Raw genomic sequence first — 19,585 nt, 5'->3', positions numbered from 1 at the left:
GCTAGAAGTCTTTACCTACTGAGCACTGGGCTTAGCGCATCACACTGCTCAGTCATGGGGCTCGTCCCCCGCTGACCTTCAGGTGACGCCGTGGGAACGTCTACTTCTTTGCCTTCGCTTTCTTTCCTTTGTTTGCTTTGTGGGGCTTCAGAGCCTCATCCCGGCTGGGCTGGCCCGCGGTGGAGGGCGGGAAGGGGTTGGGTGCGTGGAGATGTAGCGTCTTCCTCTGCAGCTTCAGGTCCAGGATGTCGAAGGTGACCTGGATCTCCTGCTGCAGCAGCTCCTTCAGGCACTCAATCTGGACGTGGACGGCCTCGCGGATCAGGTGCTCCAGGTCCTGCGGGGACGGAACAGGGCTGGCGACCAGGGCTCGGCGACGTCTGCAGGCAGAGCCTGCCCAGTTCTCACCTGGGCCCTGGCTCGGCGTGCGAGGACCCACGTGCACTCTCTGCCCCCGCCCCAGGCCCTGGGGGGCCGGCTGGAAATGGCCACGTCCACCGGCTGCCTTGACCTCTGGCTCCTGGTTGAGTCCAGCCAACAGGGGTCTCAGCAGGAGGGCCGGGGGGACAAGGGAGGCCCCCACCTTCCTCCTGCCCTGCTGCGGGTGGGCCACAGCTGTGGTCCTCTGCCTGTGGCCACACTGCCTGTCCCCAGCCCTCTCCTGCAGCTGCATCTCTCTCTTTGGGATCCAGTGGTCATTTCTTCTCCTTTCCTCTTCAGGCCTAGGGTGACAGTCACCCTGTTTGGGTGTGTCATTTGTTCCTAACCTTGTTCTGGGCCCCCAGGCTGGTCCCATATTCCCTGTGATCTCTACTTTCTGGTAGAGATCTACAAGCCCCATCTGGATACCACCATGTCATGTGCACCCTCACTTCTCGAAGTTCGGGTGGCCAGCTTCGTGGGCGGGGACGGGAGAACCTGCTTCAGGGAGTGGGCATGTGCCCAGCCAGCCAGTTGTGGGAAGAACACGAACTCCGCCACTGTCCACCACGGCAAACAGGAGACCCTCTCGCTAGCTCCGCCACAGTCGTGGCACACGGAGCCCCGAGACCCGGAGCGTGCGTGACGCTGGGTTGCTCCGAGTTCCCTGCTCGAGCAGCCAAACAGCGGAGGGGAGTCTCTGTGGGGGGTGCACGTATGGAGTATCCAGGTGCCCGTAATACACTTCTTTGAGATCACATATTTTAACTTAAAATCCATGTAAAATTGTACATTTGCCCCAGAATATCCCCTTGGTTGTTTTTATATAAAAATAATGTTCTTCCCTTAAATCTTTGGGAAGACTGTGCTCCAAGGGGATGTGCACTGTCAGGGCACACAGTGCGGGGGGCTTGGGCCCACGAGCCCTGCCAGGGGGACGCACGGGGCAGCAGGGTGACGTGAGACAGCCCCTCCTACTGTGGCCAGGCCCACGGGAGCTGGAGCAAGGTCCCCTGGGGGGCGGAGACAGACCGTTGCTTGGGTTTTGATGGGTCCCCAGTGGGTGTCTTAAGGCACCAAGATTACACGACCTCCCCATGTGCAATTCATCCGGAGACTTGACGTCACATGGGCATCATCCATTCTGGTGTGTGCGTGTGCGCGTGTGCATGTGTGCATGCGTGTGCACATACATAGCTTCAAAGCAGTGCTCACTTCTGAGGATCGTTTGCTGTTTGGCTGATGCTTCAGAAACCAAAACCCTTTTGGAACACACAGGCCCTGCGACTCCCCACCCCCACGTGCACACGGACACACGCACATACATGCACATACATGTCTCTGTCTTCAAAGATGATGCAACGATGATGACTTAGACTCGGTCGGGCACTTGAGCAGTCGGCTGCCCTGGCGCCCTGCCCGTCACCGTTACCGAAGGGCTGGCTGTGGGAGATGCTGGCCGCTGGGCCCCAGGGGTCTCTAAGACCCTGAAGAGAGCAGCCTGATTTCTTAGAGCCACACCCCAGACTCTTCTAGGTTCCTCTCCCGGGCCACCAGCTCCACCCCTCACCTCCCCTGGCCGTGTCCCTCCTTGACCTGCCCTTGTGTCCCTGCCTCCTCCACCCTCTCCCCGCGGGCCTCGACGGGTGCTGGCTCTGCGGGCAGAGGAGGGGCATCGGGAGACTCTGCGGCAGTCCGGAGCCTGGCGTCTTTTCCTGCCTCCTTTGGTGAAATCTCACCAGTCGATGACGCAGTAGAAAGAGCTTGGACTTCAGGGCCAGCCCGGCCTCAGTCCAGTGTTCGCTCTCCCAGGTGCCCGCTTGGCGACCTTGGCCGGACTGCATGAGTTCTCTTTGCCTCGGTTGTCTCATAACTAAAACGGGGACATGGATTTCTGCCTTGCAGGGACGTTGTGTGACAATGTGCACGCAAAACCCGCCCTTCCACCCCCTCCCCTGTGTGCAGACGACGAGGTCCCGTCTGCCGTGGCCGTGGCCTGGGCCGTTGTCCCGGGAGGCCCAGACGCTCCCCGACGGCAGGTGAGCAGAGCCTCACCTGTCTCCGCAGGGCCTGGCGGGGCGTGGCGGGCGTGTCCTGGAAGGCCTTCTGCAGCAGGTGCTCCTGCTCCAGGCGCAGCGTCTCCTGCAGCAGCAGCATGTCGGTGCGCTTCTGCGCCTCGGCCCTCCCCAGCTCGGCCACCTGCTGCTCGTGCCTCCAGACGTTCCTGTCCACGCCCTCGGCCAGCGGGAGGGGCTGGGGCGGCACACACACCTCCAGGTGGCTGACCCTCAGGTTGACGTCCCGGTCCTGGCCCAGGACATACTGGTAGAGTTTGTAGTGGCGGATAAAGGTGTTGTGGCAGTAGTCGCAGAGGGCCACCAGGTGCGCGGTGTTGAACCGCCTCTGGTAATTCCTGAGCTTGTTCCCCAGGATCGTCACAGCCTCAGTGATGGAGCAGCCTGCGGGCACAAAGGGTGCAGAGTGAATGGGGCAAAGCTGCACAGATGCCAATCAATAAAGGCTCTGAACTAGACATTCTGAGCCCAGAGCCCACGTCCTAGCTATGATTCTGCATGACCATTCATTAGCTCTTGAGAGTCATGGAGTGTGTCATATTTCCCTTTTTACCTTGGCTTCCAGGAAGCTCCAGGAATTTTGTTCAGTAACTTACACTTATCCCATTTTTTTCTGAGTATGAGTATTTTCTTATATAAGCATCCCACTCGTCACCTGTGTTTTGTCTTTTAAACTCCTGTTTTAAAGACTTCCTTTAGCTGTGCTTTATATTGTCCCCACCTTTTAGGGAGGAGATGAGGATTAAAAAAGGGATTCTGATATGAGTGGAGCGGGAGGCGATTGGAGGGATGTCTAGGCTTGTGGCGTGTGCCACAGAGTTGGGCAAATTTTGTTTATCCCACGCAAAAGATCAGCTCTGAGGGCAGCAATTGGGCAAAGCTCAGACGGGGACCCACCTTCTCCCACCTTCCCCCTGCTCTCCTGTCCTCCCCCACTCCCTCCTGCTCACGGCTTCTTCAGGCGCTCAGCGCAGCAGTCGGAGGCAGGGCTCTCCCCACTGTGTGACCACGACTTGACATACGACAGGGGGCTGGTTCGTGGAGGGTCAGGGCTGAGCTGTGCGCCTGCCCTGCTGAGCAGACATCGGGAGAGAGCCCGGGGCGAGGAAGCGCGCGGGGAGCTGGGCAGGCCTCTCCTGCCCCCGACTCAGCGTCCCCCTCTCGGGCCGGCGCCCACCAAGCCACAAGCTTTTGGGAATCCCACGGTTCCCTCTGGGACAGTGGACATGGCGTGCTGGACGCAGGGGGCCTGGCCTGTCTGCAGACCCTTCCTCTTCCCTCCTCTTCTCCTCTGTGTGAGCCCCTGTGGGGCCCTGGGGGTCTCCCCGCCAGTTGGAGTGCTCCGTGCCCCTGGGGAGGGACGGTCTGAGCCTTGCACGCGCGGTTGTTTTTAAGTCCTCTCACCCCAACTCTCGCTCCCCTTGTGCCCCTCGCCGAGGCGGCCTTGGCTCTGCCTTAAAACTCCCCGGGTCCTGAGAGTGGGGGATATGTTAGAAAAACGCTAGTAGAAGCGGCGCCGCTCCCCTCGGAGCCTCGCTAGGATGCGCTGGGGGTGTCACGTGGACTCCTGCAGGCTGCTGTCTCCTGGGGGAAAGAAGGGAGTCATGCTCCTAGCACTGGCTTTGGAGGCTGAGACACTCTGTCCCTTCCTAGCTGTGACACTTGGGCCTTTTCCTCTCAAATGCAAAGTGTAGGATAATTATATAGAATTCAGAGGCTCCTTGGGTCAAGTGGGATAAGATGCCCTGCACTGTGCCTACTACAAGGCAGTAATCAGTACGTGCTGTAGGAAAAGAAGAGTTGGTTTCTACCTTTGTGAGACATCTCCCCTGGCCCTCCTCCTCCCTCCCTCCTCCCTCCTCTCTCCCCCTTCCCTCCTTCATCTCTGTGTTCATCCTTCTGTCCATCCACCCACGACTGACTTGTCAAACTGAGCCTGGAAGCCGTTGCTGCCTATTAACTGCTGTGCTCTGCCCTCAAAGCTCTGGGAGGAGAGAGCCGGGAGCAGGCACTTAGGGAGCTTGAGTAAAAGGAACAGAGCGGGGTGAAGAGTGCTCAGTTCTGGACGCACAGGCTGAGCGAGGCTGAGCTGTGCCCTGGGGTGGGCCCTTCGCCGCCCAGCTGAGCGAGGGCAGAGGAGCGAGAGGCAGCCTGGCCTGGGTGCGGTGAGGTGGGGTTTGCTTTCATTGGCTCCTAAAGGTGTGACTGCACAGGGCTGTGTGGGGCCGGGGGGCGCACGCTGGGAAGAAGTGCCAGGGGGTCCCGGAGGGGTTCCCTGAGGAGACACTAGAGAGCCGAGACGACCTGTGTCAGAGGAGTGCACTGGGCAAAGAGACGGAGCAGAGCGGGGCAGGTGGGGATGGCTTGTGCAAAGGCCCTGTGGTGGAAGGAAATGTGCCGAGTGAGGGACTGGAAGGTGGGTGGGGGGAGGTGGTGAGCAGGCTGGAGGTCTGTGGGAGACGGGACACCTGGCCACAGATGCCCCAGGATGCTCCGCCCTGCACCAGCCACACTGAGGGGGCCTCTGTCTCTCAGACGTCCTCCCCACTGCCCCACCCCACTCTCCAGAGCACATACGACGTCTCACATCTGTATTTCACGTCTGTGCTCTGCTCCTGGCCATGGTCCTCCTGCTAGACCTCAGCTCCGAGGGAGTGAGGAGCTTCGTCTTTTCCCTTCACTACCAGGGCCACGGGTGGGAACGCCTGGCTGGCAGGAGACCTCCGTGGGCTTGTTGGACGAACACGAGCAAATGGGCAGCCACTGCATGTCTTAAGGGGGTGGGAGGCATGGGGGGCTTCATTCAAGGAGCAGCTGTTTCAGGAACACCCCCAGGTACCAGGCGTGGGGGACGTGGCTTGTCACCAAGGCCCTCTCCATGGAGACCGCTGAGCGAGCAGAGCGGCCCAAAGGCCAGGCACCCCCCGGACGTGGAGTGGGTTTCCAGCAGGTGGGGGGAGCGGAGCCAGGTTCCAGGGAGCCGGTCCTGGCAGAGGAGGAAGGGCCGCGGCCCGGGCAGGATCAGCCGAGAGCAGGGCCTGGTCCGTCCTCAGCGACTGAAGCTCTTGGCTGCTGCCGCCCTCCGGATGGCGAAGTCCCCCTGGCTCCCAGTGCCCTGAGGTCCTGTCCTGTCCCGTTCCACACTCAGAGCTAGGTGCCCGTGTGCGCGGGACGTCTCTACCACGGGGACTGCCGACGGTTGGCGAGAGCTTCCCCGCAGGGAGCGTGGGGGAGAGGGAGGCGATCGGGAAGCACAGGATCCACAGGCCCCAGCCCAGCCCGTGGGGGGCGCCAGCCTGGGGCCACCCCAGGCGGAGGGACAGATGAATGAAGGCCAGAGGTGAGCAGAGCGCAGCGCGGCCGTGTGCTCAGGTCCACACCCAGCTCCGATTGTCTGGAAGCAAAGCTCGGTTCTGGGGACGGGGCAGCGACCCTCACGAAGGCCCCGTGTGCCCCGTGGAAGGGCCGTCTTCATCCTGGAACCCCAGGACTTCCCAGGATGGGCTTCAGGCCTGGCTGGTTCCCCGGGAATTACTTCTAGAATTTTGCATGCCCTTGTTTCCCGGGTTGAGTGTGCACAGAGAGAGCCATCGAATTCCTGCAGGTTAAGAGCCGTGGCAGAGAGGTGCTGAGGCGGGACACGAGGGTGGGCGGTGGCCGCGAGGACAGCAGGGGCGGCCAGTAGAGGGTGCCCGGAGGGTGGGCGGGTGTGCAGTCACCAGCTCTGACGGTCGAAGCTGGACTCCAGGCCTGTCCAGAGGCGACTGTGTGAACTTCACGAGGTGACTCATCCACCTTCTCTGGGCTCCTCAGAGCTGAACTTGCCGGAAGGTACCCTGGTCCTCCTGGCCTGGCCGTGCACGAGGCAGGGTCGCCTGAGTCCTGCAGACGTGGGTGGCCGTGTCTGCTCTGTTGCTGGGCCGCCCTGGGGCGTCTCTGTTCAGCCCCCAGCAGCCGCGCACGGAGCCTGGGTCTGAATGGAGACGCCTGTTGAGCCCCACGGGGCGACGCTCTCAGTGGACGAGCGCAGTGTTCCAGGTGGCTTGTCACCTGGCGGATGCCCTACTGTGGGCGTGGGCTGTGGCCCGAGCCTGAGAGGGGATGAAGCCGAGTGCGGACCTGGTCCTGGGTCGATGAGGAAGAGTCCCTGGCTGGATTCTAACTCCCAGCCCCGAGACGCTGTCTTGGCCAGCGCTGGGCAAAGCTCATCCAAGGCTGGCGCATGAGACGCGCTTTCTTGGCGTCAGACCACGCTCCGTGGGCCCCAGGTTGAGAAGTTCCCGGTGACTCAGAGAGCAGAGGGATTAGTCTCGGGGAGAAGGCTCTGGCTGCCAGCGGACAGATCTGTGCCTGCAAGTCGCTCTTCAATAACAGGGAGTGGCCCTCATTTGCATTGGCTGCTGGGAACTTCCTGAAGACGGTCCCCAAGCCCCCGGAGGCCAGCACCTGCGAGGGGACGGGCCACCAGAGTGGAGGAGGAGAGGAACGAGGAGGGGAAGAGCGGGGGAGGCCGGCAGAGGACGGCGCCAGGCGCCCCAGGATCAGGGCAAAGAGGCTCTGGGCTGGGACGGGGAGCTCTGGGCGCCTTCCACGGCCCCCACACCCAGGGCCGGGCTGGGGAGAGGCAGGGAGCCGCGCCACGTCCCCAGGGGGTTGGAAACAGTGGAGAAGGGATGCTCCTTCCGGGTGGGCCTGAGCGGCAGGACCCAGGTGCCCCCGACAAACCAGTTTGGCTGTCCCCATCTTGGCTCCCAAGGGAGGAACCAGCTCGGGCTGCAGCCTGGCCCGGCAAAGCTTTTCCAACACCTGAGCGCCCACCAGGCCCACCTGGGACAGTGGGAAGCAGGCGAAAGCACAGGGCCCACCACCTCCACCTGGGCCCACCCTGTGGCCCCCGTGCCGCCCCCACCCCCTTCTGCTCTTGGGAAGGCCACTAAACTCCGTCACTCCAGGGTGCCAGAGACTGTGACGCTCAGCGGCGCTCCTCTTGGTTAGGGTGCTCCCGCTGCACTGTGCCACGCACGCCCTGGTCACGCGGCCTCCCAGCCCCTCCCAGCTCAGTGAGGCTGGTGTAGACCCCATCCCCTCTTTACCCGAGAGGGAAACTGAGGCTCAGGCTGAGGGATTTGCCCAGGGGCACACAGCCGCTAAGTAGCAGAGCCAGAATTCGAGCCCCCCGCCATCCAGCTCCAAGAGGCTTCAAGGCTCTTTCTGTCGACGCTTGGAGGCGGGCGCTGGACGGGGCTTCCAGCCCTGTTGGTCACGGTTTTCCTAAGGGCGTTCTGCAGTAGGTAGGTCAGCTGACCTCGAACAACACGGGTCAGAGCTGCGTGGGTCCACGTATCATGGGTTTTCTTCCTCCTCTGCCCCTGCGACAGCAAGACCCGCTCTTCCTCCTCCTCCCCCTCCCCCTCCTCCTCCTCAGCCTGCTCAACGTGAAGACCAAGATGAAGACCTTCATGAAGATCCACTTTCCTTAATGAATAGTAAATATGTTTTCTCTTCCTTAGGATTTTCTGAATAACGTTTTCTTCTCTCTAGCTGACTCTATGGCAGGAGTACAGTACACGACACATACAATACGCCGCACGTGTGCGCTTCAACCGTTCGTGTTACCGGCGGGGCTTCTGGTCCACAGGAGCTATCAGCAGCTACGTCTTTGCAGAGTCGAAAATTATACGTGGATGTTTGACTGCACGGGAGATCGGCGCCTCTTATCTACCTCACAGGGTTAGACAAGAGCCGGCGTAGACAGTGCTTCCTGCAGGGCTGGTACACAGTAAGCACTCAATAAATAATGTCGCTGTCATTGCCGTCGTGTGGTGTTCTGGAATCAACCTGGCTTTGCGCAGGGTGGAGCGTGGCCCTGGGTAGGTGAATCCTGCAGCCCCGATTTCTTCTGTCCAGTCCCTCGGTGGTGGTGACCCGGTGGCTCTGCCTGCCCTGGTGGGAGGGGGGTTGGGATGCCGGGAGCGGGGCCAGGATGGCTGTGAGCCAGCTGGTCCCCATTTACGGGGTGAGGAGGGGAAAGGGCAATCCATTGTGCCGTACCCACTTGTCTCCCCACGACCGAGAGCGCTGGATGGACCAGATTTCCCACACCCAACTCTAGATTCTTTTTTTTTTTAACATTATTTTACTTAATTAATTAATTTATAAGCCTCCAGCACCTGGTATTCCCAGAAGTTCTCCCATCCGAGTACCAACCAGGCCCGACCCTGATCTGAGATCAGATGAGACCAGGTGTGTCCGGGGTGGTAGATCCAAATCTAGACTCTTGTACCGACAAGCGTGTGGGTGTTCTTATGGGGACAACGGGGCAGATAATGACGAATTAGGATCTTCCCAGAAAGCTCTGGACATGTGGCTGCTGCCCGGTGCTAAACTCAGGAACTAATACACTGGTGTGGTACTTCACAGTTGTAAAGCATTTGAGTTATCTGTCAACTTATGTAATTATCCCAACCAATCTATGAAACAGGCATTTGCCACCATGTAACAGACGAAGGAGCTGAGGTTTGGGGAGTCTATGCCGCTGCCTGTTGTTAGTTAGTAGCAAAATCAGGTCTCAAACCGGATGCCCCGACTCCAGGATGCGTGCAGGACAGCTAGGAAAGTACTCGTCAGGAGTGAATGGAAGATGCGTGAAATACACAGTGCTGCAGTGTGCACACTAGCATTTTTAAAATTTAAATTTAGTCTTTCAATTGTAAATATACATGACATAGAATTTAGCATCTTAATCAGTTTTAAGTGTACAGCTCAGTGGCATTAAGTAGGTTCACACTGCTGTGTGACCACCACCACCGTCCCTCTCCAGAACTTTTCCATCTTCCCAAACTGCAACTTTGTCCCCAATAAACACGGAGTCCCCCTCCCGCTCCCCCAGCCCCTGGCAGTCCCATTCTACTTCCTGTCTTTGTGAATTTGACTCCTCCAGGGACCTCCTATAAACGGAATCAAACAGCATTTGTCCTCTTGTGGCTGGCTTCTTCCATTTAATGTCACCAAGGCTCATCCGTGTCGTAGCGTGGGTCAGAGTGCCCGTCCTTTCTAAGGCTGAATAACATTCCGTGCCGTCGTATGTACAGACCCCGTTTTGTTTACCTGTTGGTCCCTCGAGGGACTCTCGGGTTGCTTCCACTTTTTGGTTATTATAAATAATGCTGCTGTGAGCATGTACACAAACGGTCTGTGTGACGACTGGCAAGTCCCCACTGTCAGTTCTCTTTGGTGTGTACCCAGCAGCGTAATTGCTGGATCATATGATCATTCCATGGGTCATCTTCTGAGGAACCACCGTACTGTTTTCTCGTCCACTAGGTCTTTTTATTTTGTTTTTGAGATACAGTCGTCCTCCGTCGTCTGTGGTCTCGCTTTCCTTGGTTTCAGTGACCCTCAGCCAAATGAAGCCCGAAAACATTAAGCGGAAATAAATAATTCGTGAGTTTTAAAATGTCGTGCTGTTCTGAGCAGTGTGATGAAATCTCGTGCCGTCCCAAGCCACCCTGTTCTGTGCTGCTTGGTCCCGCCAGGGACGTGGATCAGACTGTCACTGTATCGCAGTGCTTGTGTTAAGTCACCCTTCTTTTACTTAACGAGGGCCCCACAGTGTGAGAGCAGTGATGCTGGCAATTCGAATATGCCGAAGAGAAGCTGTCATTCCTTCCTTCATTCTCTTTGCCTTTTTGTTGTTGTTAAAGAGACATCCTGTCGCCCAGGCTGCAGTGCAGTGGCATCATCGTAGCTCACTGCAGCCTCCAACTCTTGGGCTCAAGCGATCCTCTTATGTCGGCCTCCTGAGTGGCTGGGACTACAGGTGCGAGCCACTGTGCCTGGCTAATTTTTAAAAATTCCTTTGGAGAGAAGGGGTCTTCCTATGTTGCCCAGGCTGGTCTCAAAGTCCTGGCCTCACTGTTCCTCCACCTTGGCCTCTCAAAGTGTTGTGATTATGGGCGTGAGCCAGCATGCCCGGCCAAAGACCACCTATCTTAAAGACTATCATGGACTTTTGCCCAAACCCTTCTCTTTGTCCACAGTGGCCTCCCTACCTGGTCCACTTTGCAAACTTGCCCCTCACTCCCGTTTCTCACGAAGTTGGCATGATGAATGTGAAAGAACTGTGGCAGAAAGGATAGGGTCCAGAGCCAGAAAGTCTCAAGGTTTATACTGGTCCTGCCCTTTGCTGTGTGACGATTGGCAAGTCACCTAACCTCTCTGAACCTCATAGCGAAATGGGGACAACGGCGCCCGTCCACCCACGATTGCTGCGGGGATTACATGGGATGACACATGCAGAGAACTTCGTGTATTGTGACTGCTGAGTAGATGTTTGCTGTTTGCTTCGCTGAGATTATTACCGTGGTCACCTTCCCTGGTCCTCTCGGCGGCGTGGAGCTCCTGCTCTGCTGCGGTAGCTTCCTGCACAGCCCCACGGAACGGCGGCACTTCGCTCGCAGGGGTTTTGACTCACTCTGCCCCACGCCCTGGCACAGTGCTCTGCCAGCGCTTGCTGGGGGTGGGCCAGAAAGGGGCCGCCAGCCTCAGAGAGACATGCTTCAGTTCAGCAGTAGGAAGAACGTTCCAGAAGCAAGAGCCACTCCCTCGTGGAGTAGGTCTTCTCTTGAGGAGTGAGGGGACGTTCCCCAGAGGCCTGCCGGCCGCGTGCCCCAGGCGCGGAGAGAGGATTCTCGCGTGTGTGTGTTGGGAGGGGGCTTGGACCAGGTGACCGCTGGGGTTTCTCTCAGCCGCGGGGATTTCCGGGCAGCTCGCAGCCCCCCAGAGCCGCAGCCGCGGTGCTGCGGGTGCCCCTGGGCCAGCTCTGCAGCTGCCTCGAGCTCGGGAAGGGGAGCCCGAAGTCTGGACCCTTGTCATCCTCACTGTCATCATCCTCGAGGTGAAAACGACCAAGCAGTCCCACCGTCCTGGGGACATGGCGCCATTCCGAGCCCGGGACTGGGCTCCTTCATGCTCACACCTGTCCCTTCTGGTGCTACACGCTCCGAGCCCGGGACGGATGTGGGAAGTTGCAGGTGGGCGGGTCACTCCTGAGGGCCTGAGCTCCGGTCTCGAGGGAACGTGTACCTCCTGCCCACGCTCGGCTGTCACCCCCAGACCAGAGCACCTCAGCGGACGGGCGCAGCTCACCCTCGCAGCTGGGCCAAGGCCACCGGCCACCTGGGAGCCTTCCTGCTGGGGAGGGATCCCTGCGAGTAACCCAGGGGGCCCAGTTAGTGGCCCAGCACCCAGGTGGTGCCCTGGTCTTCCGGGCGCTCTCAGGCAGCCTCAGCCCGCGCGCCGTGGGGGCTCTCCCGGCCCTCCTGCTTCTCGGTCCTTCATGCACCCCCGGCAGGTCCCCACGGTCGAGATGGGAGATTGCAGGGCGGGGTGTGTGCTGCCGTCACACGGACCCGGGTTCGAATCCCGATACCGCCACGGGTGCTGCCCTGGGCAAGTTACTTAAGCTCTGCAGACCTCAGCGCCGTCACCTGTAGGATAACGCCTCCGATGCGGCAGGGGAGATCGCGATGCCACGCGGAAGGCCTCTCTGCGGGGCGGATGGCCTCTCGTGGGAGGCAGGGGAAGCTTTCTGTGGCGCGGCCTTGATTTCTTGCCTACGTATTGACCCTCTGTCACCTGGTGAGCTGTGGCCTCGCTCCGTGTGATGGGCCGAATTATGCACACACGCCCCAACTATACGTTGAGGTCCGAACCCCCAGGACCTCAGAATATGACTGTATTTGGAGACGGGGTCTTTAACGGGGTTATTAGGGTTAATTGAGGTCATGAGGGTGGGTCCCCAGTCCAATAACACGACTGGTGTCACCAGAGAGGAGGAAATGTGGACACTCAGAGAGACGCCAGGGGCACGGGCAGAGGAGTGTCCCTGTGAGGACACCGGGAGAAGGTGGCCGTGACAGCCCTGTGACACCTCGTCGTGGACTTCCCGCCTCCAGAGCTGTGAGCAGTAAATGTCTGAAATGTCTGCCGCTGAAGCTACGCAGCCTGTGGCACTTTGTGGCGGCAGCCCTGGCAAACTAAGACACTCTGAGATGGCAGTTTCCCGTCTGTCCCAAGAAGGGCTCTCCCAAGATCCCAGTCTGTGGCCTCCGTGGAAACGTCCGCCATCATCAGCAAAGACGCCCCGCCCAAAGGCCTCTCCAGGTCCCGTCCAGGGGGCGTTGGGCTCTGGCTGGGACGGAGGGTCCTCGGAGGCCTGTCCCAGGCTGCAGGCGGAGGCACCTGGTCTCTGTGGGGGCTGGTCCTGAGGTGCTGCAGGCTCCCTGGTGTGAGGTGGGGCCCCTGGGGGTTGCTTGGCAGACCCCGGGCATAGCCGCATGTGCCCTGGGACGAACAGTCTTGCAAGGGGCTTGGGAGAGTAACTGCTTCCTGCCCGCCCGGGGCTGCCGGGAGTGGGCAGGCAGCTGCCGTTCCCTCCTACGCTGCCTGGGGGACATTTCCTGGAGAATCAGGAGTGGCCGTGGGTGGAACTGCAGATGCCAGGGCCATGACTCTCATCCCCGGGCACTTGCCGGGCTGCCTTGTGCCTCCGCTGGCGGGTTATCAAGGCCCACTTCCTCCTCTGGCCCTAGGACTTGGGGGCCAAGCCAGCAGGAAGCGGGCTCTTCCTACCCGGCTGTCCAGGTAGAGCACCTGGGAGAGGCCAGGGCCTGCCAGACACGATGACAGTGACGAGTGAGCGCACAGCGGTCGAGTGTGGTGGGCCGGGCGGATCCTGCAGGTGGGCAGCTGGTCAGGGACCGCACACCCCCAGGGAAGCCCGGGCAGGGGAGGCTATTCCCCTTCACCCCTCCCGTGCAGCCCCTCCTGGCACCCTAACCCCTCTCCTGAGCCTCCCGGGCCTAGGTAAGGTAGGCAAATTCTGCCCCCTTCCTGCCATTTCCTCCCACCAGGACGCCCCAGGCTGGAAGACTCCCGTGCCTGATGCCCTGGCCGCCGACTTCACCCTTGGCCCCCAGGAGGCGGCTGGGGGTGACCTGCCCGGGGCTTCCTGGAGACTGACGGAGGCGGCGCTGAGGAAAGTACTCATTCTCCTGGCCTGGAGTTGAGACCAGAACATCCCGGGAGCCATTTGCCAGGACAGAATCAGCCTGTACTTTGGAATACAGGCCCCCCTTTCCCTCCCTGCACCGAGGCCCGATCGGGCCGGGAGATAGCGGAGCTGGCGGCCGTCCTGGCAGGCGCTGAGTCACTGCTGCGCAAACATGCCCCGCCTGCGATGCGCTGCCAGCTTCGCTATCTATGCACACACAGCTCAGCCATCCTCAGCCCAGACTAACGACAGCCAAAATATCCCTGGAGAAGCCACCTTCCAGCAAGAGTGACAGCCAGCATGGGTTTGGCGGAACAGACAACTGAGCGTGAGCGGGCCCGGCCGGCTGTCTGCACCCTGCACCCACGCCCTGCGGTAGGTGGGACGGTGCCCCGCAGGGGGCAGGGCGGCTTCGAGATGGGAAGGGCTGGCGCACGCTGGGGACCCGGCCTGCTGTCTTTGCCAGCTGTCCCTGCTCCTTACCGCAGGGTCGCCTCACCGGGGCGGTGAGCAGTATCCTTCTCTCTTCCACCAGCGGGCGGCGAGGCTTGTTCCCCTGCGTGCCTGGGCGCGGCCTGGGCGTAGGGCAGCTGGTTAGAGTCCAGCCAGCGGTTGTCTGGGCCTCCGTCGTGCCGGCCCTGCCTCCACCCCTTCTGCAGGACGCCGGGACACGAGAAATGGCCTGAGGGCCAGTGTCCAGCTCCTTCTTGTCCTGGGCCGTGGGCGTCTGCTGTCCGTCCTGGCCCACTGCAGGCTCATGGTGGGGAGCATTCGTCGAGCACTTTCTATGCGCTGGTCTGATTCCATTCCATCCTCCCGACCTCCCTGCGGGTGGGACCTCTCGTTGCCTTCAAGTGACAGATGAGGCAGTGGAGGCAGAGAGGTCACAGACGTTTGCGAATGACGGGGGTGGGATTTGAACCGAGGGCTCCTCACCCTGCCGCTGCCTCGGACGGCAGGCGCACAGGCCGGCGTGGAAGGAGCAGTGTGGGCGAGGCGGCCCCGCCTCCTCTGTCTCCGCGGCATCGAGATCTCCTCATCGACTTGTCGGTTTGTCCATTTACACCCACTGTGTGCCACATGCATCGCCTGGCACAGGGAGACAGAGGGGACAGAGAGGCACAGGGCACGGGACCCCTGCCGGAGCTCAAGCCTCCCCAGGCCCGGCCTCCCCGCTGTCCAGGCGGGGCCTCGGGGAGGGAGTTTATTCGGAACAGAAAGGGCGGCTGGCGGGGCGGAAACGGGTGTGAGGAGGGAGGACGAGGCCGTCATCACGGGAAGGGGCCAGACGCAGGCACATGAGAGGCCGGGAGGGGACGCGGCTGTGGACCAGGTGTGAGGGGCCGTGGCCTGGGGAGAGCTGAACCCACGAGGCCTGACACCGGAGGGTCAAGACCAGCTCCGGGTGGTGACGCCCAGAAACCAGGAGGGGGCTGTTTGGGGGAGTTTGCCGGGGCCGGGGGGCACAGGAAGGGGCAGAGGGTGGACACGGCCAATGACTCGGAGACTACGGTGCAAACTCGGGTAGTGCTGTCCCCACGCCACCACGGGGGAGGGAAAGAGAACAAGGGCAGGGCTGGGCTTGGGCGGAGACAACCGAGCAGAGCGGAGGGTCGCAAAGCCAGGCGGCGTCCGCGGGCGGTGCTGAGGGGCTGGCGCCAGCACAGCTGTCCGGGCGGGTCAGACGGGGCCTAAAGCTCTGGGTGGGCAGCCGAGCCCACCAGAGCGCCTGACACTGCGGGAGCAGGTGTGACAATAGCGGCCGACGGCAGGGCTTGCGCCCAGAGCTCTGCACCGACAGTGCTCTCCCCAGATGCACACAGCCACCGTGAAGCGGGTGCCTGCCCCTCCCCATTTTGCAGAGGGGTGAGGCTGAGGGACGTGCCAGCATCGCGCAGCTAGGAAGTGACAGAACCAGGGCTCCAGGAGCGTCAGGGCTCAGCCCGAGTCTGGAGTGGGCTGCAGAGAAAGATGTTGGAATTTGGAGGGGAGCTGCCCGCCGGAATCCTGCCCTCCACCCTGGGGGGGTGCTGGCTTGTTCAGGCTCTCACAAGTGACCGTGCCGGGCAACGAGGACATGGCTGCTGACGACAACGCCACCTGGACCAGCCTCCCATCCCCAGGAGCAGGGGGTGTCACCCTGAGTGGCACCGCAGCGGGCCGAGGTGCTGAGGGGCAGGAGGCCTGGCTCCGGAGGGGCTCTGTGTAAACAGAGGCTCGGAGGGGATGCCACTTCCCCCAGACCGCACAGCCAGCAAAGGGCCGAGGTGGGATTCGAGTTCCCTCTGGCCCCGAGCCTGCCCATGGGTTCCATTTTCTGCCCGTTGAATTTCGGGTATGGGGACCACCCCCCAAGAGCTTGCTGCTATTCCATGTTTGTTTATCAACCAAACTTCACACGTGTTCAGGTGCTGTGAAGGTGAGAGGAGGAACTCGTAAGCTGGATGGCCCGAGATCAAGACTGAAAAGATTTGAGGAGGTAGACAGACGGGCCAACAGGAACACGACGGCATTAGTGGGGTGATGGGGAGGTCTTGTGTGTACGCTTAGAATCACCATTGCACAAGGGCAGGATGGAGAAATTCGATGCAAACAATGTACCTGACACTGATTAAGGCCAATGAACTCAGAGGTTATATAAACAGGAGCATCACGACCAGCACAGGGGAGGTGATAAATCCCAGACCTCTTCACTGATCAAATCACAGGCTGTGTTGTATTTGGATCCGGATGTCGTGTTTTAAAAACAACATTGACAAACATGAGTCTGCCTGGAGGAGGGCGGCCAGAAAGTGGGCAGAGGAGGGGAGGCGAGGGAGGGTCTACGGGAACGATGCCATATTAAGAATGATAAAGGGCGCTCACTGTTCAGGGCCTGCCCTCTGCCTCTAGAAGACGGACTTTGGATAGGTGCACAAGGCAGACACAAGGAAGAACTTCCTAATAATGAGAGTGGTCCTACAGAGGCGTGACCTGAAGAGGAGGGAGCTCCCTGTCCCTTGGAGGGTGCCAGCCTCTCCTGTACACCTCCCGGCGCACCGACATGCCTGACCTCGACCACAAATCAGATCTGGGCGCTCCGCCTGGACACACCACTCTGGTTTCAGCAGTCCTCCCGATAACCCTCTCCACAGCAAAAAGACCCCAACAGGCCACACGCCACGTTGAGTGGCCACGTCTCCTTAGCCTCTTTAAGTTGGGGAATATTTCCCAGCATTTCCTTGCTCTCGTGGCCTTACAACGTTGGAGCTTACGGGAGAGCCACTTTGGGCAACGCTCCTGCTTGGATGTTTTCTCCTGGTTGGATGCTGATTTCAACTCTTTGCTGCACCATCCCAGAAGGATGCCAGCTTCTTCTCGTGGCCTTCTGCCCGGTTGGCACGGGATTCTCAGTGTGGCCTCTTACTGACGAAGTCCACGTGGACCGGTGGATTAAGGAGGTGTCTGTTGGCTTCTTCGCCGTAAAAGTATTCTTTTCCCTGTTGTCACCAGTAGGGGTGTCGTGGGGGACGTTCTCAGGAAGCCCATAAATGTCTCACTTCCCGTCGGCGATCTCCCACTGGCGATGACCTCGGCTGAGCTAATGTCGCCATCGTATCAGCCACAGAGGGGCCGCCCGTGTATTTGCCTAATGAATGAATCCGAATTTCACAGCCCAAGGGGCGGACAGACCGACCACGTCCCCTCGTGCCACAGGGTCTCTTTTGGGTGGGAGACATGCTGTCTCCACACACTCACCTGACCGTACCCCCCCATTCCTGCGCCAGCAGACTCACCTGCAAAGTGCCCCCCCGGGACGTGCGGCAGGGTCGTACCTGACACGAATTGGGAGCAATATGCAGTCTCTCAGGGTCCAAGAGGGGTTTCAAGCAGGGGAGGGACACCTTTAGTTTATGTTAAGCAAAAATGAAACAAAAGCGAACACCCAGCTGCTAGGAAGAGCTTGGGGTGCCGCGCGTTGCAGCTGGGAAGACCATGGAGACCAGCGAGGAGGGAGCTCGGGGAGCCTGGGCGGGGACCTCACCTGCCGGCGCGTGGGGAGGCGCGACGCTGGGAAAGGCGGGAAGGGCCTTGGCCGCCCTGAGGGCTCCTGGGGCTGGACCGCAGGGGAGGCCTGTGCGCCCCCTCTCCGCCCTCTCCTTCCCGGACACCCCGTACCTTTGGTTTCCCTCAGCAGCTCTTCTGTGAACTTGACCACCTGGGCCACCTCCGCCCACGGGAAGCCTTTGCCCACGGCGAAGACGATGCTGTCGTAGAGTGTGTCCAGCAGGATGCTCCTGCGGGAGTCCCGCAGCTCGTCGAGCTCCTCCCAGTTCAGGAGTCTCCGCAGGTGCTCCCGACCTTGTGACTTCTGCAGGGGGTGGTGTGGGAGGGCGTCGCGGGGTCAAATGCCATCCTTGCTGGGCAAAACACCACTGGGGGCCCCAGGCCGGCACGCCAGACCCTGATGAGTAAGTGGGAATGCGGGTGCACCCGGGTGGACTCACACTTTGATTTCCAGGCAGCTTCCCCAGGAAGGGGACTTTCTCTCCTTGCTAACACTGACCTTCCTCTGTGAGTTCTCATACTAGCCACAGGCAGGCCTCAAGTTCTCAAATACAGTTCCTTTTTCCTCTTCCCTAAAACACGGTTTGACTTCCCTCGGAGTCTACTCTCAGCTAGCTGCCCCAGAGGTATCGATCTGATAATGAAATTCATACTAAAGTGTACATGACTGATGGAGAAGAGGCTTGGTGAGGTGATGCTTTAGCAGCAGGTATGAGTCCTGTTTGGTGAAAATTCAGGCCCATTTGCAGGCCAGGAGGGAAATACTGTTCAGGGTATCTGTTTTCCGTACCTAGAGGTAAGAACCCATTTTCCTTGAGAGTGTGGCTGGCCCTTCTAGAAAGATTCTTATAGGTTACCCACAGATGTAGAAGAAGTAGTTGCCACTCAAAAGAAGGGATAAGAAAAGGTGTGGGGTGACGTGGAGACCGACTGCATGTAAGGGTGTTGCTCCCCCAGAGCGAGGGGAGGCTCTGGCTGGGGGGACCCTGGGGGACTTGGTGACAGAGGGGGGCCCCGGGGACTCCCCCTTCACTGCTGCCACTCTGCTGCCCGACCCAGGCAGCCCTTTCCTGCAGCGCCTTCTCAAAGCAACAGAAGCCCCCACCCCCACACCGCGGCGCCCTTCCGCAGGGCTCCTGGGAGGCAGACTCAGCCCCTCCGTCCCTCCAGGCGGGCTCCGCTGCCCTGGGTCCCCACCGTGCGGGGCTGGCCCACCGGCCTGGAGCTCAGGCCCACGCACCGGTCACAGCTCGGAAGCTGTGTACTGGGACACGGCGGCCACCGTAGGGTCACCTGAGCAAGCCCCACCCGGAGCCGCTTCGAGCGCACCCCCCCGCCCCAGCCCCACACACCTTCCTTTTAAAAGCCGTGTTTCTCTTTCCTCACCTGAGATTGGAAGACTTCCTTCACTCCCTGGGGTGTTAAGAGTGCCATGGCCCCTGCATCCGGTTGCCAGGAGACCCGGCCAGGAATGACTCAGAGTTTCCGGAACCCTGGGGGTGGCCAGGCCTGCTTTGTTAGGTCACCAGGCCTGCTTCTCGAGGACTTTCCCGGGCTTCTTTCCTGCCGGCCCCTCCTCCCCGTGTGGCTCTGGGCCTCACTGCCCACCCCTGCCCAGGGACCGCCACCCCCTTCCTCTCCCTGAAAACCTGCCCCCCTTCAGGAAGGGATGGTCCCATGCTTCCCCAGACACACGAGCACACACACGCACACACGTGCACGCTGCCTCCTCATCCTACATGTCCTGCCCCCCGCCTCACCCTGTTAGGATCTGGCCTGCACCCCGCTTCTTCACTGGCCAGTGGCATCCATCCTCTGTATTTACGGAGTGAGGTGTCCCCAAGTGCCCCAGCCCCTCTATGCCACCATTAGGAGGGGTCGGTCTCCCTCTCCAGGCTGGTTTTGCCCTTCTCTGTCCCGGAAGCCCCCGGCGCCCCCGTCACCTGGCGGGAGTCCTGCTCTGCGCTGCTCACTGGAGCCGCGGCGAGGA

The 19,585-nt window shown here is 60.4% G+C and overlaps 1 protein-coding gene across 1 annotated transcript; it reads right to left on the bottom strand.

Annotated features, from left to right (window-relative positions):
• Positions 1-100: 100 nt before the first annotated feature.
• LOC105818822 (chromosome unknown open reading frame, human C8orf74) lies at positions 101-19,050 on the bottom strand. The gene is made up of 4 exons (XM_012654938.1): positions 18,982-19,050; positions 17,707-17,899; positions 2,476-2,879; positions 101-337 (listed from the first exon to the last, which is right to left on the bottom strand). The coding sequence occupies exons 1-4, from the start codon at positions 19,027-19,029 to the stop codon at positions 101-103; spliced, it is 882 nt and encodes a 293-aa protein (XP_012510392.1). The 5' UTR covers positions 19,030-19,050.
• Between the last annotated feature and the right edge of the window lie 535 nt (positions 19,051-19,585).

The sequence above is a fragment of the Propithecus coquereli genome, unplaced genomic scaffold (genome assembly GCF_000956105.1).
Source record: "Propithecus coquereli isolate 6110/MARCELLA unplaced genomic scaffold, Pcoq_1.0 Scaffold451, whole genome shotgun sequence".
In the NCBI taxonomy this organism is placed as follows: Eukaryota; Metazoa; Chordata; class Mammalia; order Primates; family Indriidae; genus Propithecus; species Propithecus coquereli.
The sequence above is the reverse complement of the archived record's forward strand: the minus strand, read 5'-3'. Positions and strand labels throughout refer to the sequence as shown.